The sequence below is a fragment of the Peromyscus maniculatus genome, chromosome 14 (assembly GCF_049852395.1).
Source record: "Peromyscus maniculatus bairdii isolate BWxNUB_F1_BW_parent chromosome 14, HU_Pman_BW_mat_3.1, whole genome shotgun sequence".
Classification (NCBI taxonomy): domain Eukaryota; kingdom Metazoa; phylum Chordata; class Mammalia; order Rodentia; family Cricetidae; genus Peromyscus; species Peromyscus maniculatus.
The window spans coordinates 80,389,285-80,415,186 of NC_134865.1; the positions used below are offsets into that span (position 1 = coordinate 80,389,285).

Sequence of the window (25,902 nt, forward strand, 5' to 3'; positions counted from 1 at the left end):
CCTGGTATCCATGACAGGGCTCCATAGTGCTTCCTGTCAGCAAGGCCACTCCTGGACCAGGAAGCCCTTTTTTGAGCACCTAGTCAGAGATAGTCTTGTATATTAATAAAAGACCAGCCTTAATAATATACTTCCCAGGACTCAGAAGAGAAACTACCAACAGTGAGAACTATTTTTAGGAAATGAATCTAAGTACAAATGGGGGGAAATGAGCTCCCCCCCCCCCCCAGCAACTGAGCTTCTGGAGTAGATCAGTGACGGAGTGATATGAAAATGGCATAGAGATGGATCATACACGGGAGCATCACATGAAGGCAAGCCCAATACCCAGCGAACGCCAAAGATTATATGTCCTTTCCATGTAGACAGTCCATCTAGAAAGAGGAATGGGCCCTCAGCTGAGTGAGTGACATACTGCCTGGGTGTGTGTAGCTTCCACTGTCTTCCTCTTGTGGCACAGTACATGTCCCTATAGGAATTCCAGAGAGGGTTATCATGACAATTGGATTCTTTCGAAGGGATCCACTTTCAGTGGACAAGGGAGTCAGGGAAAGCTCCTCTTACACATTTGCTATTCCATGAAGCTGGAAACTGTCCATACACCAGGATCACAAACCAGGGGACAGCATTCCTGGACTCCTTCACAAACATTATTCACAAATACATATCCGTTTCACAGAGAATTAAACCAAGAGGAGGAGAAAGGACTGGACCAGAAGTGTAGCTAGTGAATGGTAGATCCAAGCCTGGAATGAGTTTCCTGAATGCTGTGCTGTCTTAGAGGAAGAGCTGACCTCCAGCCTCAGACCTGTGGAGGGATAAGAGCTACAACAGAGTGAGGAGATACTCTGTATAGGACAGTGCAGCAAGACAACATGTAGGCAAATGTAATGCCATATTCCCAAAATCCCAGTGCTTGAAAGTCTGAGGCAAGAAGGTTGCTGTGAGTTTGAGGCCAACCTGGTCCACATAGTGAGCAATTTAGTGAAATTCTGTCTCAAAACAAACAAACAACCTACAACAACAAAAAATCCTAGGTAGCATGAGCATCTGTGGTTGAGGAGTTGGGGCTGTTGATAGAAAGTGGCCTCTTAGAGAATGCTGAAGCACGGGAAGAATTTCTTTCAAACAGGCCATAGCAGGTGTCTATCAGCCTGGGGCTGCGGGAGCTGCTGGAGACAGTTTTACTAGGAGCAGAGGAAGGGCAGGCAACAGTGAAGAAATCATCAGAGAGAACTAGAAAAAATCTGGACCAATAGGAGAGAATGGCGGGCCGCTACCTTAGCTGTCCTTCGTGGGAACGTTTTCTTTAACCCTGCAGTGGTTACATGAGACAGACATAAAATTTAGAAATGAAAACTGGTGTAGCAGAGAAGGCCAGCAAGTGCCCTGAGATGAGAGCAATTCGGTGAACTGGAGAGCCAGGAAAAAAATCGTGAGGACCTAGTCATGTGACTGTGGGAAAAATGGAAGGAAATGAGGCCAGAGATATAGCACACAAAGCCTGTCAGTGCACACAAAAAGTTTGATCTTACTTATAAAGTTATGAGACGCTTTGGAGGGAAGGACAGCTAACTGAAGCCTGAGCACATTCCCACTGGCCACTGTGGGTAGTAGTTGGCATGTTGACAAGAATGGAGGTAGAAAGTCTTCTTGGGAAGCTGCCTCAGTCATCCAGGTCAGAGGCAGTAGACTGGTGGTGGGTCTAGGGCAAGGTGGAGAGAGGTAGCCAGATGCAGTAGGGATGTGGGAGGGATAGCTTGAAGGACTTCCTAGTATACCCATATGGGTGGGAAGGAAGGTGTGACTGAGGTGGGTATTGGTTCCTGGGAAAACAGGGCTTAATTCAGGCAGCCTGGAAGAAGCTGTGGGCTTTGGACTCTGTACAACATACATCCCCCAAAATGTTTCTTGCACAAGGCTGACAAGCAGGAATTAGCCAATCCTTGGAGGAATACAATGTGAATGAGTAGTTGATTGTCTCCCTTCCAGTGTGAGGCAGTGCGATTCAGTCCCATCCCTAGTCTCCCAGTGGTCTTTAAATGTTTAGGATTTTTTTTCCTCAAGCACTCAACACCTCCTGACGTACCACATGATCATTCAGGTTTTGTCCACTGTTTGTTTTCCCTCTCCACCCATTCAGAACTAGAATACCAGTTCTGAGACAGCAGGGACTTTTGGTCCTTTTAGTTCCCTAGTATTTCTCCAAAGCCTAAGATAATGTCTGGGAACTCACACTTACTGAATTTCTAGGTTGAATTCTCTTTTTGAAACTCTGTACTTGGAGATGCTTGGCTGCCATGGCTATTGCTCAGTGGAGCTTCCTCCAGTGTCAGACATTGTGGTTGCTCGGAGTGGGGAAGGAATAGTGTGCCCCCTCCCCCCGTGCAGTTGATACTGGCTGTCCACACAGTTGTCTCCACTGCTCTCAGGGGCCCAAAGATCTCCTGTGTGTGAAGATATCTGAGTCACCTATAGCCTCAAAGAGCCCCTTGGATTTCCTTCAAGGTCACCTGTCCCAGAAGCGTGTGACCAAACAAGCCTCAAAGACCACAGAGTTACTCTTTTCCCTGGGACCTGATGCCACATTATCCAGAACTTCTGAAAGGTTTATCCTCCCTCATTACCAAGCTCCTAGTCACTCAAAACAGAGCATCAGGTTCCTCAGGCACCAATAGAAAACATGGGTGAACTGGTCAGGCCCAGTGGCTACTCTGGTAACTGAGTCACTGGGGAGAGAAGTCCAACAACTGCCCTTGTGTAAGTGCTGGGGGACAAGCACTCTACCAGTTGAGCTACATGTGTCACATGTCACCCCCAGCTTCCGAGGTGGTGTCTTGCTTTCTCCCAAGTGAGACAGCACTGTTAAGGTGCTTGTTCTGGGTCACACAGGGTCTTTTCTGCAGCGGGGATTAGAGTAAAGTCTTTTGTGCCACACCTGTCCTTACAGTTGCAGCTCCTCAAGGGAACTTTTCCCAAATTGTACTCAAGGTTAGAATCAAGGCATCTTACTCCGAGTGTTTACAGCCTCGATTGTTCCACACTGTCACTAACTCCGCTCTCCTGTAGCAAGTTTTGCACCTCTCCTCTGGTGAGGGTCTGTTGTCCTAGAGCTGCTTAGGAGCAGGGTATGTGTTGTCATTTCTGTCTGTTCCTGTGCCTAATAAATAGTGCACAACTACTCAGCTGTTGATTGGACTGAACCAAAAGGCTGTGCTGAGGATTGGGGGTGTTAGTTGAGACTCCATGCTCATTCCCAGGCTCCTAATTTACCCTCAGAGCTGAACAGTGCCCTAGTCCTTGTCCCAAATTGGGTCTCCACAGCTGTCTTGAGATTGTGCTGAAACCCATTCTACTTAATCAAAATCACAGACTGATAGATAACACAGTTTGGACTAGAACATATCAGACTTTCTGAATGCTTTTGACGCACTAAGTAGCCTAATGTCCACATGACCTGTTAGGTGGCTTTCCAAGCAAGGGGTAAAGTTGGTGGCTTTGAGATGATTTAGGAAGTGTTGTGAGTCTAAGAATATGAAATTTCCTTATCAGTTTGTTGGGGTATTCTTTTGAGAATCCTCAAGTCTTCAGAGAGAAGTGGAGACCAGCTGTATATACATTTAGGATGGTGGCCTCATAGCACAAAGAGCAAACATCTGAATTCCCTGTGACCTCCCAGTCTGAACCTCTAACTAGTCTGGATGGAAGAAAAGATGTCTGGGCACATTTCCCATCCTGAACTGTTGGCCACAGGCACATGGAAGAAAGCTGCAGACCAAGTGGGTCCACCTGAAAGCATAGCATGTGGCGGTTTGACTGCTCCTCTGGACAGACGTTTCCCTTGTTCAGGATGCTCTTAGCAGGGTGCCAGTCACATTTGGTTCACTTCTCTCCTGCTTCCTTAGCTTCAGACTTGAAAAACAGTCCTGCACGGTCATTACCGCAGTACTGGGTTGTATGTACTCATTACCTTTCTGTGTGTGGCAGAACAGTGAGCTAGCTGGGACTAGACCTTCCTTTCTGACTTTCTCCAGCATTCATTCATAGCCATGTTCTCTGGCACACATGTGTATGTTTTTGATCATAAAAGCAGAAAAAGAGCCTTGTGGAGAGGCCCCAAGCTACTGCTGTGTCTTACCCCATGGCAGCTCTGAGGATGAGGAAGGATAAACCTCGGAGGAGGCAGCTAGAGTAGGATGGTGGGAGCAGGGTAGGTGGAGCATGAGTGTGATGAGGACAGTGCGGGAGGCTGGAAGACGCCTCCAGATAGTTCCTATCCAGTGACATTTCCCCATAAACTTCACGTAACGCAGTGTGAAGTGGGAGTAAATGGAACGATGACTTCATTTTGAGTGCCCACCAAATCATTGTAGGCTTTGCCATGCCAGATTCTACTGTACTAGTGTGTGATAGCTTCCCAGAGAGGTGGGAACTAAGACCCTGTTTGCTTTACCCACAGCCTCTTACCTGAAATCCAGTAGATGAGCAGGAGCCCTGCTTCATCTTAGAGCTACCAAGTAGGCTCTTATGAGGGACTGCCTTGCTCCCAGCTCTGGGGGGTTTCTTCAGTGATGGTCTCAGCCACTTTTAGGGATCATTTTTGGTGTTACATGTTGAAAGCAAACAAGTCAGGGCTTTATGCATTGCCTCAGAGTCTGGTCTAGTTTCTTGACTTGGGACATGTGTCACTGCGTACTCCACCACTCACTATTTATAGGCCGCCAAGTCAAAGGCAGCTGGTTTATACCAAGTGACTATGGAGTGGGAGTCTGGCAGGACAGACATGTCCTGACCTCCAGAAACTTACAGTCTTGGGGCACATAAGCTCTAAATAGCTTTTTGTTTTTGTTTGTTTGTTTGTTTGTTTTCAAGACAGGGTTTCTCTTTAACAGCTCTGGTTTTCCTGGAACTCACTCTGTAGACCAAGCTGGCCTTGAACTCACAGAGATCCGCCTGCCTCTGCCTCCCAAGTGCTGGGATTAAAAGCATGCACTACCACCACCCAGCTCTAAATAGCTTTTATAAAAGCTCCAAAGTGATCAGATACACACAGGACCTGCAGTGGGGACAGATGCAGAGACACCTCCTGGGGACATGAGTGACACTAGTGTGTCACTCTAGCGCTGGGTTGAGTGAGAACTCTTCCTTTCCTGGATCATAATCCTCCGGACAGACACACGTTCAAGGCAGCATGCCTTACTCTTAGCAGTTGTCAAGTGAGAGGAATGAATGGACAGGAGTTTTCTCAAGGCAGTGGCCCTCACCTAAGCTTTGAGTCAGACCTATGGATGTAGGAAGGAGAATGCATCTTAGGAAATAGTGTTCCTAACTACCTGAATAACAATGAAGTCATTTTCAAGGCCCAAAGGTTGCGGGGGATATTTTTCCTGCCAAGCACTGCTTGACCACCCGACACAGCCTAGCCTTCTTCACTGAAGTGTGCTAGGCGACACAACATCAGTTCCAGGACATTGAGAAGGGAAATTCCATGGGCCAAGCCCAGGAATCCACCCTGTTGTCCTGGTCCTCCCAAGGTGGGAATGGAACTGTGGCCTGCATCTTTTACGTCAGTCCTTAGGGAAACCTGTCAGGAGGCACTGTCCAACAGAGGGACCTAAAATAGCTGTTGGAGTAGCCTTTAGGAAAACACTTAGGTGGTAGGTTTGGGACATGATAGTAGAGCTCAAAGAAGGATCGTCTCACACTTTGACTTAGGGCTTTTGCTAAGAGGTAATGCACCACACACCACACACGTGGCAGCACACACCTTTAATTCCAGCTCTCAGCAGGCAGAGGCCCCCCTGGTTTACATAAGTGAGTTCCAGACCAGCCAGAGCTACATGTCAAGACCCTGTCTCAAAAGAAAGGTAACATGTATCTGAATTCTTTACAGATTAGTGGGAATTACTTGTGTCAGTTCAGCTGGAAAGAGAGTCCTAGGCAGAACAGAATGAGCTGGTCTAGAGAGGCCACAGAAGCAGGTTAGGAGCCAGGAGTAGTTCCACCAGACTAGATGGGGGAGGGGCTCAGCTGGAGACCAGTTGGGAGAACAGAATGTGAAGGGTTCTGAGGAACTGCCAGGAGCTGGGTACCCTTCCAGGCTGTGCCTTACCTGCTGACACAGTGTGTATCTTCATTCCACCAGGTAAACCATCAGGGAAATGAGGAAAGAGGAGGGAGGGTATATAGTTGAAGGAAGATGAGCTTACAGACATCAATTTGTCTGAGGTCATAATAGCTGTAAGTGGCCAGGCTCCCAGAAAGGCTTGAAGAAGCAGATTGATCTGCCTTTGCAGCTCTTTCTGTGACCTCATGAGAGAGAGGTGTGTTGGGACTCAGGAGGCTGGAACCCGGAGATAGGAAAGTAGCCAGAGAACTCTGTGATGGTGTAGGTGAGGAAGGACTTAGAACACTGGCAGCAAGGGGGACAGAAAGCAGCAGAGCTGAGATATGTTTAGGAAATGCAACAGCTGGCCTTTTAGCCTCAGAGGGCGAGGATCAAAGAGGTAAGTATCTGAAGTGACGCTCAGGTGTCAGGTGTGGCCTTGAGGCGGGGCTGCTGGCACTTGGTATATTAGGAAACATTGTAAAGGTTTCCTGTTTGAGCATGTTGAGTTTTGAGGTACCTAAGGTATAGCCAGTAGTCATAGGGTCAGGGTCAGAGAGGTTCGTTAACCCAGGATCTCTCACATACTGGTGATCACTGTGAGCACTGTGGCCATGGGTGAGAACCATGGGAACTTCCAGGGTTGTTGGCATCAGAATCTGCAATCATGTAGAGACCCAGGCCCTGTCTGAAACTCACACTGAGCCAGAGCCACATAAGGGGATCTGGGGACTTGTTTTGTAATAAGCACCTTCTTAGTTCTTACAAAACACACAATTTTGAGAGCCGTGGGCATGGAGTGAGAGAAGAAATTGGAAATAGCTCACATTTGGGAAACAGCAAGATTTAAGGTAAGCTTTAAAATCGACTTGAAGCAGGGACACATTTGAGAGCATGACCAAGGCATATTTCACACACCCTCATCTTTACAAATGATTTCAGAGGTTCCTAGACACTTCACACCTTTCCTTGGCCCCAGCTAAAGAACCTGATATAAGAGGAATGTAGTAGACTCAAAACTATGAAGGAGGCTGAAAAATGAATCCCCCAAACTATCCTAGAGAACCAGGAGAGTTAGTCAGGAGACATTTCAAAACTAAAGACAGCAGCGTTAGAGTCTCCAGAAGCAGTCAGGTGACTTGGGAGACTCTCTTCCATGTATCCTTAGGAACAGAAGCCAGCTCCAGTGGCAGCTTGAAGAGTAGGAGGACTAGGGGTAAACGTAGACCATCAGTTTGCTGAAAGAAAGGAGCTGGAGGGGAGCCACTGAGAGTAAGGGCCAGTCTACTGGTGTTTATTAGGTGTGTCCTCTGAGTTACAGTCCTCTGAGTGAAAGATTACATTTCTAAAATGTGAACCACCATTAGGGTGACCACCTCGTGCCAGTGTGCCTGGACTGTTCTAGTTTCCATAGGGAATGTCCTACATCCTTGGGAAGCCCCTGAGTCACATGGGCTTGTTAGCAAGATAAAACAAACCTCCAAACCAGAGTGGGTGAGCTGTTTTGTCTGACAGAAACCATCAAGCCAGCACACTGGGCCTGAGCAGGACAACCACTCGCTTCTGGGCCAGTACACAGCACCCCTACACTGCTATGCTCTCCTGGATGTTAGTGTGGCCCAGGGAGCCAGTTTCTACCCTGGACCTGGGCTGAGGAGAGGCAGCTGACAGCTTCAGCAGCTTCCCTCTGTGGATTTGATTACCCTCAAAGTTGTGGCTTACTGCTCCCTATCCTAGCCCCTTGTGAAGCAGGGGACTCTGCTTGGTGATCTGTGGCAGATGCTGTTAGTAGCCACACTATCTCAGAGAGTAAGTGGGGTAGAAGTGCCACTGGAATGTCCCATTAGCACGCAATCACAAGTGTACCTTTTCTCCCACACTCTTAGAGCCATTGTTCAGTAATTGATTACTAGTGTGCACCAGGTGCTGGGGACTGGTTTCATCAAGAGAAAAACAAGAGTCTCTACCTTCAAGAGCTCACAGTCTCGGGGACAGACACTGAGAATCAGGACACACAAGTGTTGTGGTTGAGACAAAGGAGAGCATGTATCTCTAATCAGACAGGTACAACCAAGTCTGATGTCTTTCCCAAGGACATGATTAAGTTTCAGAACTGTATTAGAAAGTGTGGGGTATGTTTTGCCTGTATGCCTTTTAAGAGAGATACCAATGGATATTCAAAAGTAGTCTATGGTGTATGGTCTAAAAGAGTCAACTGCTGAGCCAGGACAAGGCAGAACATGTTACTTCCATTCTTCCCTTCACACAGTGCCTGGTAGTTTTCTGGAGGGCCTCTGAGGTCAGAGGGTGCTCTTCGGGTTCACATGAGGAAACGCTATATTCCTCTTCTACCACAGATGTGCAATGGGAAGCTTTCTTTGGAGTATGTCTTCAGGGCATTTTGAGAGAAACTACAGGCTCACATTTTTTTTTTATACTTTTTATACGAGCCCAAGATGGCAATGGAATTGAGCTGCTTTCCTGCCTTCTGCCAGGGAGGTAGCCCTCACTGGACACTGTACACACTGCTTAGAGCAAGCAGCCTGTGATGTCCCAGGAGGAAAGCTCGGAGCCTGGTAGCTGAGTGCCATTCAGAACAAATCTCAGTATGTAGTTTGAATCATCCCCTCAAATACACACATGCAGACACAGTTATAGTAGGATCATACAAAAAGCCTCAAGACATTGGGACCTCATGAGAACCAGCCTCATCTTCCCTCTCCAGCTTTGTAGGGTTGAATTTCATCAGAGCCATGGAGCTCTGAGGTCATGTGCATGCTGGCCTGAGTTACCAGGGGCCTGTTGAGAAGGAAGTAGGAAGCCTTTTTTTTTTTTTTTTTTTTTTTTACAGAAGATCATTTTATATGTCTATATTTTAAAAATTCATTCACATACGTCTCTACATTATTCACTAAGCTATCAAATTTCTTCAAATGCTAACTAACTTAGACATAAGTTCACCATGCCCATGGAGTGTGTGTAGTGCTGTTTGTGTTCATCCAAGTGAATGGGCTGAGAAGACAGTTGAATAGCTCGAACCCAGCAGCAATGATTTTACCCCCCCCCCCAACTTCAAGGCCTATTCAGCTCACATTAGCAATATAAATGGCAAGAAGAATGTGCACTTCCTTTCATTTAGACTTACTAGTAGCAATAAACTGAGAGACAGAAAAGTACCATTCAAATGAGAGAAAAAAACAACCGCGTTTTTGGTTAACCACAAGAGCGCAAAGTGTTAAAAACAACAGCCAAAAAAAAAAAAAAAAAAAAGAAAAAAAAAGAAAGAAAGAAAGAAAGAAAGGAAATAGGAACCTGTCTGCCACTGGTGCTAAAGTATCTAGCACATGACAGCGCAGTGCAAATGCTTTATTTCTTTTATCTTTTTTACTAAGACCCCTGAATAGTGTGTGATAACCCAGATACATCGCACCCACTCTGGTGGCCTGCGGCTCTCTGCGTACTGTGTGCTTCATGCCTCTGCCTCTGTCTGGGCTGTCTATCTCCTCTGCCTGGACTCCTACATCCGCTTCATCTAGGAGCTGAACACTGTCATCTTTAACCCCAAACCACTTTCTTCATAAGTCTCCCCTGGGTCCCACAAGTTCTCTTGGCCAAGTAAGATTTGTAATTCTTTGTCTGATTCCTATCTGTAAGCTTCCTGCAGGCAGCCACTGCCCTATTCATCTGTTTTTTGACTCACTGGCATCTGTGCTAAGGTTAACACACCCAATTTGATCACTTATATACTAGAAGAAAAGCTGATAAATAAGGAATTCAATTGACGAGAGTTACTGAAATGGCAAAGGGGTTGGTAGATAGCTTTGCCATGAGGTAATGGGTAGAAAGACCAAGATGTTCCTTCAGTGGTTTGGTGGGCTGTCGTGGACTGTTTAGAAAACACTCTGTGACTGGAAAGCAAGGAGTAGAATGCACTGAGACCTAGGAGGGCTATCTAAATCAGTCATTCAACCACCAGCAGGGCTCTTTAGAGAGGAGTCAGTCAATGCCCAATTATTCAAAGGCTTGCTTGTGTTGTCAGGACTGCTTTAGTGAATGTGATGGAGAATTGGTTTATATCTAGGGCTCTTTTCAGCTCTGAGAGTCTCCAGTGAGCACTTATTAGACACTTGCTGTATGCACTCTATCGAAAGGTAATAGTCCATATCCTGAACCACAGGATCTGAGCCACAGAAGAGATCCTGAGCTCAGACCTCTACACTCAGGATGCGTTGGCCACATTTCCAGATCACAGAGGACCGACTGATCCTTAAAAGTGCCATTTCTGTGCTGGGTACAAGGCTCTTTTCCCAAATAGTTTGGTTCCCTACCCTTACTGTGATAAAATGAACCCAGTGTGACACTTTCCTTGCCTGCTTGGTCTGGTCCTTATGATTACCCAGCAGTGAATTACTGTTCACTTTGCTTCTTCACTGTTCCTCTGCACGGTGTAGACTTTATTTCCAGTCTACTGCTGTTCTGCTTGGTCTCCTTTCTAAGCACTTACTCTCCAATTGTCATCCACTTCTTAGCTTTTCAATTGGGTAATTACATGCTACTACATGCTACTTACATGCTACTAAGACTGTGTTCAAGATTCTTGGGTTCTGAAAACTAAATAGCTTGTAGGTGTCTTCATGTATTCATTTTAGTGGTGACATTTACCTCTCCAGAGAATGCTTCTGCTGATTCTTTGGTTTTCTGACATATTCTGAACAGGTGCTTTGCCAGGTGTCGTCAGCCCAGAACCAGTGTGTGTGGATAACTTGCTCAGTTCTTTAGGTCAGCTAACTTCCTCATTGTCTACACAGCATTTCTAATGCTGCCTTGTCTTGATACTAGATATAAACTGGACATTTTGTTGGATGTTGCAAAGAAATCCTCTGTGTGGTGTACTCTGAAATTAAACAGAACTGGCTGGATAGCTGAGATTCTATCTCTGGGTTCCTGGACAAACTCATGTGAATCCTCACCAGCCCCTCAGCCACTCTTTCCTCTTCATCAAATGGGGGGGTAATTAGTGGACACTTCATAAGCTGTAAGGCAGCAGCATTTAGATTCATTGTATTATTTAACATAGGATTTATAATAACTAATAATAATTCCTCTTTCCTCCAAGCACTCCTCCCTGCAAAGCAAAGCTGTGAGTCCCCCAAGCTGTGGGATTTGGGCAGATACTCTTCTACTCTGCATAGTCTTTTTTGGGTGACAAACTCATCACTTCACAGAACAGCACTGCTGCGGACAGTTAGAAGTTCTGGCAGCAAGTTTATGTCACGCTGCCTTTGACCTCTATTCCACCATAGCCAGGTGTGACACTGAAGATTTTCTTCTCTCTGCAGTGAACAGAGTATCTGCCAAGCGCGGGCTTCCGTGATGGTCTACGATGACACCAGTAAGAAATGGGTACCAATCAAGCCTGGCCAGCAGGGATTCAGCCGGATCAACATTTACCACAACACTGCCAGCAACACCTTCAGAGTTGTTGGAGTCAAGCTACAGGATCAGCAGGTAAGTGCTGGAGTCAGCATCACACCCCTGAGCTGCGAGCCTCCCAGTGCATGCTTGGTGAAAAGAGGGCCCAGGCACTTCACCATCTGGAGAGAGATCAGGTTCAGCCCTGACTCTGCAGCCTTATAGCCAAAGTGTGAAACCAAAAGCAAAGTATCTTCTCTGGGAGTCACTTCCCATGTCATATGCAAACAGTAAGCTACATCTTTCTGCTCCGTTGTGTCAGATCAGAATATAATAACAGATAAAATAGAAAATAAAATAAAACATTCTGTCAGATCAGACTAAAATAACAATTGTGAGAAGTCTTTGAAAAATACAGTATGCATGGGCTAGGGAGATGCCTCTAGGTAAAAGTGCACAAGTGTGAGAACTAGAATTTAGATCCCCAGAATTAATTAAAAAATTGGACAAGTTGGTGGCCATCTGCAGCCCCAACACTCAGGAGACAGAGATGGAGATCCCCAGGGCAAGCTGACTAACCAGAACATGCAAGCTCCATATCCAACCAGAGACCCTGCCTCAATAAACAAGGCAGGGAATGATCACCAGATGTGGTAGTACACACCTTTAATTCCAGCACTCAGGAAGCAAAGGCAGGCCCCACCTTGACTTTGAAGAGAACACCAAGGTGATAGGAGGAGGATGGTATCATCTCTCCCTAGCATACAGCCTGGACAAATCACCTGAGGCAGGTACAAGTCATTTCCCCTGTCCATGTCACACACAACCAAGGCAAAGTGGTCTAATGTAACTTAGTGACCTGGTAAGTGCCTCAGTGCTCCCCACCCTGTTGCTTGTGGGAGGATTGACAAGGCATTTTGAGCAGTGAGGCTGGAAGATCTGTAGTTTTGTTGTTTATTAAAACAACAGCTGAGATGGCTCAGTGGTTAAGGGACTGTCCTTCCAGAGGACCTGGGTTCAATTTCCAACATCCACATGTCAACTTACAACTGTCTGTAACTCCAGTTCCAGGGCATCCAATGCCTTCTTCTGGTTTCCTCGGACACCAAGTGCTCACAGACATACATGGTGCTTAGATATACATGCAGGCATACACATAAAGCAATAACAATAATAATAATAATAATAATTGTTGTTGTTGGCCGAGCGGTGGTGGCACACGCCTTTAATCCTAGCACTTGGGAGGCAGAGGCAGGTAGATCTCTGTGAGTTCAAGGCCAGCCTGGTCTACAAAGCAAGTTCTAGGACAGCCAGGACTGTTACACAGAGAAGCCCTGTCTCGAACAACAACAAAGACAAAAACAAAACAAATAATAATAATTGTTGTTTAAAAACACCTCTCCTTAAACAGTGTTTTTGGGTAGCTCTTTGGTCAGGCTGGCTAAGAGAACAGCAGGTTCAGCCCTCGTGAGTTTCAGAGTCTGTGTCCCTTCTAGGCGAGGGAGACAGACACACTTCTGGACTCTGCTCCACGGTAGCCTGCCTAGCCCTGAGCTTGTGCTGCCTTTCCTTCCCCTTGTCGATTTCTCTCTAGGCGTCTCCTTGGACATGAAGTCCATTGCCGGCTACTATTCCTGCATCAAAGTGGGTGTCCCCACGTGATTGCTGTTTTAATTTTTTTAATCTGCAGCTGAGGCAGGGAATCTCACTCAGTGTCTCATGCATGGTAAGCTAAGCAAAGGCTTCATGTGGACTAGGCAAGCACTCTACCACTGAGTCACAGCTGTAGTCTTTACTGATAACATGTGGCAAATTTTCTATTCCTATCACACCATTTGGTTGCTCATGAACCTCTAGTACTGTGAACCAAATGGATTTCTTTTCTCTATAGTTAGCCTGCTTCTGATGCTCCATTATAGTAATGAAAACAGACTAACAGCAAGTATACTGTTAAAAGATGCTGTGTGTTACACTGTGAGCCGGTGAGGTGAGCTGGGTTTTGGGGGAAGATTTTGAGAAGGTTATTCTGTCGCCAGATGGAGATTTGGGTCTCAAGAGTACCAGCCAATAAATTCTATATTGTATTTTAGATCCTAGCCAATAGCACAGCAGCCAGGGAGATTGTTCTCTACCATTAAGCTTCTTTCTTTGTAAAAGATCTTTAGATTATTTTTACTCAGAAGGCTCAAAACCATGTTAGACAGTATTTGTTGTTGCAAGGGCTTCCTCTAAAAAAAAAAAAAAAAAAAGGAAAGGCACTCCCATGTACTCCTACACTCCCCAAAATAAAATGTGCACACAGTGTTATTATGAGCTCCTATGTGGAAAGTGCAACATTTAAAAATAAGCTTATCCTTCGAAAGTACCTAAACGAGTCCTGCCAAATCCTGGGGAATTATCTTTAAAATAAACCTGACTAGAAAAGGTTGAAAGTGAAGGATTAGAAAACTGTAAACCTTAGAAACACTATCATAATAAGCTGGTGGCTGGTATGTATGTCAGATATGACAGGCAACAAGTATTCCAAAGAAAGACTGACCTTTTTAATAAGAGGCTCCATCAGAAGAGAAGTCACAGCAGCCCTAAATTTGAATGCATCTAATAATGTATGTTCTAAATATATAAGCAGAAATGGACCAATCTAAAGGTTTCAGGAAATAGACTAATTGCAAAGCCTACTTGCAGATTCTAATCATGCCTCCAAGTAGCATACTGAAGAAGCAGACAGAAATGAGTGGAAACAAAGGGATTTTTGTTAGCATTATTAACCAGCTTGACCTGATTTATGTTGTGGAAACTGCAGCCAACAGCTGTACAGTATTACAGGAGTCTTAGTTGGGCTTTCTATTGCTGTGAAAAGACACCATGACCACAGCAAACGGTTAATAAAGAAAGCATTTAATTGGAGCTGCCTTACGGTTCAGAGGTTTAGTCCATTATTATTATGGTAGGGAGCATGGCGGCACACAGGCAGACATGGTGCTGGAGAAGGAGCTGAGAGTTCTGCATCTGGATCAGCAGGCAGCAGGAAGAGAGTGATACTGGGCCTGGCTTGAGCTTCTGAAACCTCAAAGCCTACCTCCAATGACCCACTTCTCCAACAAGGCCACACCTCCAATAATAACACTCCTATGAGCCTATGGGGGTCATTTTCATTCAAACCACAACAAGATATATACCAACATAGCCCTTATGCTAGACTATGGGGCACACCAAAATGAAAATGATCAAAATCATACAGAGTATATTCTTTTAAATTTTCTATTATTATTTTGTCTATATTTGGTGTGTGGTGTACATAGTGTGAGACTGTGTGTGGATGCATGTCATCACTCGTGTGACGGCCAGAGGATAACTTTATGGAACTGGTTCACTACTTCCACTTTTACATAGGCACTGAGCATTGCAAGACTTGCATAACAAGCACCTTTGCCTACTGGGCCATCTCGCCAGCCCCTAGAGTATATTCTTTGATCACAGAGGAATCAAACCAGAGTCAGTAACAGGGAGATAACTAATAGAATCTCCACATTTGTTGTTGTTGTTCAATCAGCTGGTGTGCAGTAGTCATGGAAAGTAGTAGATTACTAACAGAATCATAGACAAACAAGAAATGGAAATGTAAGACAGAGAATACTTAGTGCTTCTCAATAGTGAAGATCAGCAAAACTTGTGAGTACACAGGAGAAATTTTGTGTTACAGATGCATATATTACAAAAGAAGAATGATTAAAATTGGCAGTCTGTGCTTTTTATCTCAGGAAGCTAGGGGAATAATAGTTAAATCCAACAAAAGTAGGAGGGAGAAAACCATAATTTTTTTTAAAACTAATGGGGTCTGGAGAGATGGCTCAGACATTCAGTGTTTGCTGCTCTTGCAGAGAACCTGAGTTCTGTTCCCAGTACCCACATCAAGCAGCTCACAACCAGCATCAAAGAGTCCAACACAACACCCTCCTCTGACCTCCTATACACATGTGGTATTCACACACACACAAGCAAATACATAAAAATATTTTTAAATGAAATTTTAAAAACCCTAACAATATAAAATGGATTAATAAATGTCCTGGTTCTTTGAAGCAAAAATGTTGGTTCTCTAAAAATAAAATTAATAAACTCATAATAAGTCAAGTGATTTTTTTAAAGAAAAATACAAATTGTGAATATCAGAAACCAAAAGAGTAGTATTACTCTCACCCTATAAACATTAAAAATCAATATGCTTGGAAGTTAGGCGGCTTAAATGAGGTAGAGTATTTATGGCCAAGTGCCTTAAAAGCTGCCAAAGCGAACATGAGAGTAATAGAAAAACTAAATCATGTTATATACTAAAGCAATTTAGTCTATAATTCCAAGTGTGACCTCCCCACAAAGGAGACGTCAGGCACAGGTGGCCACCCCGGTGAACTCTTCCATGCATTTGGGGGAAACAGTGCTAGACTTACAGAGCACCCAGAGGCGAGAGGACGGATCCTGCTTGACCCTGTTACCATGATTAGAACGTCACAAAACAGAAAACCACAAGCATTCATTTTAGTGAACAGAGGTATCTGAACAAAGAATTAATGACTTGAACCAAATAAATGTTTTTAAACTCCTGACAAGTGATATGATTTATTACAGGAATGCAAAGTTAACTTAACAAGGAGAAACTGTATAAACTAGAAAAGGCATTTAGTAAAACTCAGTGTCCCTTCATGATAAGAATGAAGAGGAAACTGAGAAAGATAATTTGGCACAGAGTATCTGTAGACAACAAAACCTCTACTCACTGTGCTTGCCCTATATTCCAGAACGAGAGAAGAAACTTCTCTTTCCTGTCAGATAGCTAATAGTGTAGAAAAGCGTCAACAAGATGGATCAGCAGGTAAAGGTGCTTGCTGCCAAGCCTGGTGACCTGAGTTCAGTCCCCAGAATCCACAGGGAGGGGAAAGAACCGACTCCCACTGGTCCTCTCACCTCCATGCTCATTCCATGGCACACACATGTATATACCCCTGCATACACACATGTGCACACCAAGAAATGCAATAAACATTTTAAATAGTGAAGAGAGTCTGATTTGCCTACAAACTATTATACTATGATTACTATAAAATGTATTAACATATTGTTATGCTAAATGAGTTTGGTAGACACCTATATTTTTTAATATATTAGCAATAAATAAAATTAAACTGTTTGAAATGATATTTGAAAGCTCACCAGAAAATTTCAAAGGCTTTGTTCGGAACAACTCTCCCTGCAGCTGCACACCTCCGTACATTGGAAGCTCTTAGGATGTCTGAGAGGACTCAAGCAGCCAAGCTGCTAGGAAACTGACCACATTCATGAACCGAGGCCAGGCTGTTATTAGATGTCACTTCTTCAAAATCTCATCCACTTAAAATTCCTGCAAGTGTTTTATAGAAACTAGTAGTTTGCTTCTAAGATTCATATGGAAATGTATAGGCTCTAAAAGAGCTGAGATCATCTTGAAAACCAAGGTGGGGGCTTGCACTGTCATATTTCAAGTCTTATATAAAGCTGCAGTAATTGAGGCAGGGAGATAATGGCATTAGGATCAACTAGCAGACTCATAAATTAAGGAAAGGCTATGTAAAGCCACACATATGTGGTCCCTTGATTTATGACAAGGTGTCTTTATATTCAGGAAGGAAAAGATGTTCTTTTCAATAAATAACCTCAGATTAGTCTATGTAAAATATGCGTACGCCATGCTTCAGATTTTTTTCAGCCTGAGCATTATAGGCAAACAGTTGCTGGGCACTCAGGAAGTTGAGGTGGAGGACTGCTTCAGATCAAGAATCCAGGGCTAGCCTAGGCAATGTAGCAAGGCTCCATCTTGAAAGACGCATGGGAGAGGAGCTCAGAAACCAGTAAAACTTTGAGAGGAAAATACAGGAAATTTTCTCATGACTTTAAGCAAAACGAGATTCTTGACCAGACATTAAGAAGCAGTAACTAGGGACTGGAGAGATGGCTCAGTAGTTTAGATCACTTGCTGTTGTTGTAGAGGACCCAGGTTCAGTTCCCAGCACCCTCATGGTGGCTCACAACCATTTGTAAATCTAGTTGTAGGGTATATGATACCCTTTTCTGACCTCCACTGGCACTACACATTCCTATGGTACACACATATACATGCAAGGAAAGCATATAAAATAAGTAAATCTAAAAAAAATTGACAAAAAGCATTAGCTATAGAGACAGATTATGGATGAACTTCATTAACACTAAGGAGTTTCCTTACAGCACATAAGAGCCTGGGAGAGAATACTGCCCCCCAAATATATAATAGGCCGATTTAATCAGGAAGGATACATGCAAAGCTGAAAAATAACTCTTAAAAAGCAAAATAGCTTAAACAAGGACTTCCCAAAAGAGATGTGGGCAGAAGTGACAAGCTGACAATGTGGCGAACAGTGTGGCAAGTGTGAGGAAGGTGCTCAGCCATTGTCTTTGGGGAAACACTGTGGAAACCACCCTGGGGGAAGCACTCCACACAACCCAAGGGTGCAATTCAGAAGCCAAACAATTCTGAGTATTTATGGCCAAGTGGATCTCTCATATGTAGCTCAGGAGAGGGGAAATTGGTACCATCTCCCTGAGAAACCTGACCAAGGCTACTAAACCTAAATGCACACAGACCATACCCCTCCCTCCTGGATCTATGCCCAAAGAAGCAAGAGCTTGTATCTGCTACAAATAATAATATTCATAGAGCAAAATAGCCAAGGGCTAGAGACCAATTCAGATGCTCATCAACAAGAGCATGAAGAAGTTATTTGCAGTTAAAGTGGGATGTGTAGCCCACAGTGGTGGTGCATGCCTGAAATTCCACCACTGGAGAGGAAAGGGCAGAAGGTTCATGAGTTTGAACCTCATGCTCCACAGCAAGTTCCAGACCAGCCTGGGCTATGTAGAAAGGTATGGGGGGCAGGGAGATAAATGGATTTTCACAGACATCCTGTTAAATGGAATGAGGCCATATGCCTTATCAATCCATTTCTAGTTTAAGAATTGGCAAGAGTTAACTGATAATGAGAAAAGGTAGATTATAGTTATCTCAGGGGGAGGGGCACTGCTGAGAAAGGGGACATCAGAAGAGAGCTGTACCATCCTAAAGTGGCCACACAGTGACACAAATGCCCAGCTGTGTCCTCGGACTTGCTCTATGTGGAACAAGCAAAGGAATGGAGCTCCCAAGTGGACACTAAGATTTTAGCTGCCACCAGTAAAGCCTCTCTGGCAATTGGGGAATATCAGGCTTCTCTCTGTCTTTGATCAAGTGACATTAGCTGTGCATTATCTGCTCATGTATTCAAGGCACACTTTGTGGGACTCTGCTTTATAAGAGGTCAGTTTAGAAGTTGTGAAAATAAATTTTAAAATGTTGGTGTCTCTCTGGTAGTTCGTCTTATAGGAGTGTTTTATCTTCACTGTTATATCTTAGGTGATATATTATTCACACTGTTGTCTTCTCTTTGCGTTTGATGGAATCTACCCACAGTTGCTCAGCTAAAAAGGAACAAACACGATTCAGTGTTCAGTGCTTTGGCTCAGTCCTCTGCTCATTCCTTGTACTGAGAACCACCATGTCTTCCAAGCAGTTGTAGACTGTTAGGTTATTTGTAGATAGTAGCTAGCAGCCTTTAGGCTCCAGGGATAGCAACAACAGAAATACCAGACCTAAGAGCTTCAGGAGATACAGAACCCAGAGACCTTCCATAAGAGAGATGTATCCTCCAGGAAAGTGCCACTGCACCCTGCCAGTATAAGGTCTTAAGACCCTGTGCAGCCAGAACCAATCCAGAAGGCCCCAGAGGTCAAAGCCAGGCCACCAGAAATTAGAGAACAATGTTAACTCATTTTGCTGGCAGTGAGCTGCAGCATGGAGTCCCCTCTGCAGACTCTATCAGCTCTCCCATTAGTTTACTGTGTAACTTTGTACAAGTCACTTGTTTTCCCTGGTCCTGATTTCCCAACTATAAAGAGAATTCCTAAAATCCCTGTGTGACTGCTGGCCACACTCCTTCTGTACCTGGGATGGGTATTCTTTTCCTCCTGATGCTTGCATGGCTGACTCCCCTCTGAGAATGTAGCCAGCCATCTCACCTCTTAGTTTTGGAAGTCTCACATCCCCAGAGCTTCTCCCCAGGCAGTCTTCTTTGTTCCCTCTCAACCAGCCTCAGTATAATGTTGCTTCCAGGCTTCTCCTTCACAACATTCTCTTTTGCTTGCTCTGGTTTCTTAATGTCCATCAAAACTATAGAGGGAAAATTGAACACAGAACATCTGCTATGGGTTGACTGGGACAGAATGGAAGAGGTTCTTAGCTCCCTGATTCTGTGCGAGACTCCAGCCTCTAACCCAGTGGTTCTTAACCTTACAAACACTGTGACCCTTTAATACAGTTCTTCATGTTGTGGTGACTCCCAACCTAAGAATTTTTCATTGTTACTTCATAACAGTAATTTTGCTCTTGCTATGAATCACGATGTAAATATCTGTGTTTTCTGATGGTCTTGTGTGACCCCTGTGAAAGGGTTATTTTGACAACCTCCCAAGGGGTCATGAACCACAGGTTGAAAACTATCGCTCTAACCTTAAGAGCCACTTTAACCATGCACAATTGGCAGTGCATCTCATACATACACTCCACAAAAGCTTGAGCCCTTTTCCAGTAGTGTAAAACTAAACTAGTGAATCCCCAGCTCGGGTCTTCTGCTTATCAGTACACATGTGTAAGTCTGCTCCTACTCAGGAACCTGTCTGTATACAGATATTAGCCAAAATACCCAAAATAGCAGGTAAGTTGTGAAATGATTGCATCTCTTCTGACTTAGTGTATGTGTCCAATGACTCACCTCACATGTTCATTTCATTATACATGGACCTAAGTCCACCTTGCATGTGCGGGAGAGCTAGGATGATGCTATTCCAGATGTTGTCTATAACTGCTGTCCTCTGGCTTTTCCTGATCCAGTAGCAGAGCAATATGAGCAGTTAAGGAGAGCAACAAACCATTACTCTATTCTTCCCACTTCACAGGCAAGAAGACTCTTAGCCAGAGGATCAGCTGCAGCTGAGTGATGGCTGCAGCCTAGGGTGATGTCAGCACTGACTTCACGGAGCACTTATTAGATCGCCTGAAATCTTTCTCTTTCAGTGTCTAGAAGAGCAAACATCTAGAAGCCAGCAGACCTGCTGTTGAGTCTCTGCTGGGCACGGCCCCCTGAATGTCTGCCTTCTCTGTCTCTTTCTCTGCCTGGCTTAGCATTGCACCTGACAGCTATGATGTCTGGTGGTTGATTAATAACAAAAATAGTAATGGGACTGTATGTGTGTAGTATATTCATTTCTACAAGTCATCCTTGAAAATAGAACTTGTTTATTATGAATTCTGAACACTCTGCTGAGGGTTGTGGGAAATTGAGACCAAACTGCAGAAGACTGTTACCCTTAAGGAGCTTCGTATCTAGAAGATATGGATAAAGCATAGCTAAGGTAGCTGGCACCACGAGATCCTTTTGGAATCCCCACAAGGTCAGTGAGGCAGCATTAGTATTTCCATCTTATTGTTAGAGAAACTGAGCCTCAGAAAACAGCACTGATCCCCTAAGTGGCACAGCCAAGAGACAGGGTCTGGACCAGAACCCAATCAGGGAATCTGACCCCCAGCTCAGACCTAGTTAAGTGAAACAGGTTTTCCAGCTGTTCACTTATGGTCTGAAATGCCTGATCAAGCCTTCCCTTCTGTGAACCTCATCCCCACCCCCACCCTGTGAATGAAAGGATACAGTATCTTTGCCCCATGGCAGCTCCCTCCAGCTCTCTTACATTTTATTTATTTACACGTATTTCTCTCTTTTCTCCTCCAGGTTGTGATCAATTATTCAATCGTGAAAGGGCTGAAGTACAATCAGGCAACACCCACCTTCCACCAGTGGCGAGATGCCCGTCAGGTCTATGGCTTAAACTTTGCAAGTAAGGAAGAGGCAACCACTTTCTCCAATGCGATGCTCTTTGCTCTGAACATCATGAATTCCCAAGAAGGAGGTAAGCAGGGTTTGTCTTTGCTGGAGGCTGAGACTCTCTTGTTCTGTCTGTGCCCTGGTTCTGCTTGTGTCCTGACTCACTACTTCATTTACTGACACGATGTAGACCCTCACAAGCCTGTTACTTGAGGTCCACAGTAATGACTAAGAATAGAGAAGAGGGAATAATGTGCCATTTGTGAAATGCAGGTTTGTACTAATGTGTTCCTGCAGCCCTCCGTGAGACATGGTTTATGTTGGCCATCCTACTGCTGTGTTCCAGAACACATACCTGACAAGAAACTGGCTAGGCAGAATAGATAAGAAGTGAACAGAGTCCTAACCTCAAGGCACTTTAGAATTTAATTTAGAGTTCACAGATTCATAAATAGCTAACTATTTATTAGTTAGTTCTACAGTGAGCGCTGGAATAAAATATATGCATGGTACTTGGGGACTGCAAAAGGAAACAAGGAACTGCCCATCCGGGCTGTAAGGGAGGCCCTGACAGCAGTGGTGATTTCGTGTGAGCCAAAGCTTAGAGGGGCAAGGATTACACTAAACAGGGTGTGTTGAGGGAGGGGAAGCTGCTGTTGCAGAGGTGGAGGTGGGAGAGCTTGCATGTGTCAAAAAACAAACAAACAAAAACCCACAATGCAGTGTATGGGGCCTGGGTGCAGTACACAGCAGCTAGATGAAACTGGAAGGTGGCAAGTTGGACCCCGTGAGGCTTGGGAATGGGACTAGCAAAAGCACCTGAGCAGAGCAGTTATAGCAGAGCACCAAACTGCAGGCAGCTTCGGGCAGCTTTGCAACTGCAGATGAGCCTTCTCAAAGAGGGCATTGCTGGCCTCATACATGGTCCTACAGTTGGCAGGCATCTTAACCTTGGTGGAGCATGGCGCTGGTGGAGCACAGGGCTGGTGGAGCACAGGGCTGGTGGAGCACAGGGGTGGTGGAGCACAGGGCTGGTGGAGCACAGGGGTGGTGGAGCACAGGGGTGGTGGAGCACAGGGGTGGTGGAGCACAGGGCTGGTGGAGCACAGGGCTGGTGGAGCACAGGGGTGGTGGAGCACAGGGGAGGTGGAGCACAGGGCTGGTGGAGCACAGGGGAGGTGGAGCACAGGGCTGGTGGAGCACAGGGGTGGTAGAGCACAGGGCTGGTGGAGCACAGGGGTGGTGGAGCACAGGGGAGGTGGAGCACAGGGGTGGTGGAGCACAGGGGAGGTGGAGCACAGGGCTGGTGGAGCACAGGGGTGGTGGAGCACAGGGCTGGTGGAGCACGGGGCTGGTGGAGCACAGGGGAGGTGGAGCACAGGGCTGGTGGAGCACGGGGCTGGTGGAGCACAGGGCTGGTGGAGCACGGGGAGGTGGAGCACGGGGCTGGTGGAGCACAGGGCTGGTGGAGCACAGGGGAGGTGGAGCACAGGGGAGGTGGAGCACAGGGGTGGTGGAGCACGGGGCTGGTGGAGCACAGGGGTGGTGGGCCAGGCTTGGAGCCACTTTCCTTGGTTTGAGCTCTGGTTTGCTGCATTCCAGTCAAAAAACCATTGAGCAAGTTACCAACTTACCGAGGTTCCTTGGCCTCAGCGTCCCTGCCTACAAATGCAGCCATGAAGAGTTGCTTTTACTTTTAAATGAGCTAGATGGTTGTCATCTCTTGATATTAGCATATGTATCATGTCACTGCTATTGCTACTGCCCACAGCTACCACCACTGCTGTTACCACCACTACCAAAACTCAGAAGTAAGGAGACAGGTGCCCGTGCTGCTAAAGGGAGATGGCATTTAAACATATATTGATCCTGACATATTGGTGCTTTGGGGCCCAGCTTACACACGTCAAGAGGTTTTGTGAGCTAATAAAACTATATGGAGTACAGTTGTGTGAGTCATGTGTGTTTTCTCTTGCTGTGCTAAGACACCATGACCAAGGCAGCTTATAGAAGGAAGAGTTTATAGGCATACGGGTTCAGAGGGTTAGAGTCCATGGCCATCAGGATGGGGGTGAGGGAGCATGGCAATAGGCAGGCAGGCATGGCACTGGAGAACAGTCATAGGGCGGCTGGAATGGCATTGGCTTTTGAAATCTCAAAGCCCACCCCCAGTGACACACTTCCTTCAACAACAACACACCTCCTAATGATTCCCAAAATGGTATCACCAACTAGAAACCAATCATTCAAACATGAGCCTGTGGGAGCCATTTTCATTAGAGCGTTCCGGTCCAGCCAAGGCCCTCCATGTGTGTATTTCCTGACCAGAACTATTAAAGGGGAAGAGAAATGTTCTTGTTAGATACCAAATGCTTTCAAAGCAAGTGCTGCTTGAATAAAAGCAGCTTTTACTATAGTCACCATGGCCCCACAAACAGTCAGTGCAGCCCTCGTTTTCAGATAAAGTACTCATGAACTATCATGAGGGGAGAGCTTATTGGGGTCACATGGTGTCAAGACTAACTCAGGCCCACATCCCCAATGGATTGAATGAGCGTTCTTGTTGAGGTTGGAATGGGGTTTGGGTGTGTGGATACAGTTAGTATGGCTGGTTAGCAGCTGATAGTGGCTGCTGAAGATTGAACTTTCTCAGCAACTGATGTATAAGCCTCCTTAATGATCATGCACAAATCTGAAGCAGGTGTCTACAGTGCTTACGTGTAACTACCCAGTACTTACCAAGACTGAAAGAAAGGCACCCTTGACCCAAAGGCTTCAGCAGCCACACAAGTTTCCTCCATACTGCAGAGTTGTTTTGACAGATTTTGAACTTATGATTATATAGTTGTTTGCTCTGTATACAACTGATTGCTCAAGTTGTGTGGATTGTATAGTTGCTTGTAGCATGACATCTTGAGTCCCAAAGTCGTGCATGATTCAGGGCCTAGGGTGGCATCTAGCAACCTCATAAACAGACATACTCCTTTCTTTCCCCCTTGGGAATCTCTTCTTGTAAGGCAGGTGTCTGGTTCCTGTGACCTTCTAGGGGTTTCTGTAGACCTCTGTCTCTAGAGATGGGGCTTGCTCAGCTTTTCCTGCCCCTCAGTATGTGGACAGACACTGGTGTGGACTTGGGGTCCTTCCAAGCCTGCAGACACAGGCTACTTTGCTGTCCCATCTTAAAGTAAGCAAATCCCCCACCCCTACCCCTTAATACCAGAACATGTCTTTGTGTCTTCAAGCTCTTAGTTAACTCTCACCACATCCCTGGGAGATGGTATCTCAGACGCCTTCCCTGCTGTCTGGACCAAGGAGCCAAAACCCAGAGAGGAAGCAACTGCCCAGAAATCACATAACCACTGCTGAAACTCAATGCTGGGACCAAGTTGTTTTCACAGTTCTGTTTTCTGGGTGTTAAAAATCAAACATTTCTGCCTCAAAAGGTTTCTTGTATTTACTTCTTTCTCTCTACAGTGGGATGTATTAGCTTGTTTTTTGTTTGATCTTGTTTAGTTTTGTTGTTGTTTTCAGACAGGGACCTCTATAGCCAAGGATGACTGTAACTGAAGTTTTCCTGGTCCCACCTGGCTTCCATGGTCCCGCACCAAGTAAAAACAGAGGCTTATATTAATTAAAATTTCTCAGTCATTAGCTCAGGCCTACCACTGACTAGCTCTTACACTTAAATTAACCCATACTTCTTATTTATGTTTAGCCACTGTGGCTTGGTACCTTTTTCTCAGTTCTGCTTTACATCTTGCTTCCTCTGTGTCTGGCTGGCGACTCCTGACTCAGCCTTCCTGTTCCCAGAATTCTCCTCTCTCTTTGTCCCGCCTATACTTCCTGCCTGGCCAATCAGCACTTTATTTATTAACCAATCAGAGCAACACATATTCACAGCATACAGAGCGATACCCACAGCAGATGATCTTAAACCCTTCTCCTCCTGCCTTAGCTTCTGGAATACCAGATTACAAGTGAGCGCTAGCTTGCCCAGCTTTGTTTAGGTGTTTTGTTCTGTTTTGAAGACAAGGTTTTTCTATGTAGCCTAGGCTTACCTCAGACTTGCAATCTCCCCATCTCATTTTCCTGAGTGGTAGGATTGCAGGCCTGCACCTCTGTGTCTGGCCTGAAAACCACTATTAACTCAGGCTTCTTCACATTATTCTGGAAGAGGACAAAGTACAACAGAGTAGGATTTTTTTACTGTCTGAATTCTCCATGGAAGAGATTCTCAAGCATTTGACTCTTGACAGATCTGCTTTGCTGATGTTTTTTTACCAGGTACCTACTGGATCTAGCTTCTTGTTTTAGTGAGTTTTGGATACCCAGTTTTCAACTTCAGGCCTAATCCAGGGAAATAAAGTCACTTTAGCAGGTACAAAATAGGTAAAGTAACAGTAA

General features: G+C 45.2%; 1 protein-coding gene and 2 long non-coding RNA genes across 12 annotated transcripts in view; 1 reads left to right on the plus strand and 2 right to left on the minus strand.

The window, feature by feature from the left end:
* The window catches only part of LOC121822482 (uncharacterized), a 63,341-nt gene extending 57,119 nt beyond the window's left edge, over positions 1 to 6,222 (minus strand). For all 3 annotated transcript variants that reach the window (XR_013044495.1, XR_013044494.1, XR_013044493.1), the window contains exons 1-2: positions 6,113 to 6,222; positions 4,468 to 4,584 (exon numbers count right to left, since the gene is read on the minus strand). This is a non-coding gene — a long non-coding RNA (uncharacterized LOC121822482). The remainder of the gene's footprint in view (positions 1 to 4,467; positions 4,585 to 6,112) is intronic.
* The window catches only part of Evl (Enah/Vasp-like), a 145,769-nt gene that overhangs the window by 80,508 nt on the left and 39,359 nt on the right, over positions 1 to 25,902 (plus strand). For 4 of the 8 annotated variants that reach the window (XM_076551352.1, XM_016005796.3, XM_016005790.3 and 1 more), the window contains exons 2-3: positions 11,446 to 11,614; positions 21,406 to 21,583. In XM_076551352.1, the coding sequence (XP_076407467.1) occupies positions 11,446 to 11,614; positions 21,406 to 21,583 (347 nt within the window). Of the gene's footprint in view, positions 1 to 6,056; positions 6,146 to 6,270; positions 6,507 to 6,865; positions 6,958 to 11,445; positions 11,615 to 21,405; positions 21,584 to 25,902 lie in introns of those variants that run through there. The other 4 variants (XM_076551353.1, XM_042261158.2, XM_042261156.2 and 1 more) reach the window with 4 other exon arrangements.
* Positions 19,636 to 21,462, minus strand: LOC143268491 (uncharacterized). The gene is made up of 3 exons (XR_013044496.1): positions 21,325 to 21,462; positions 20,392 to 20,501; positions 19,636 to 19,790 (listed from the first exon to the last, which is right to left on the minus strand). It is a non-coding gene; the product is annotated as an uncharacterized LOC143268491 (long non-coding RNA).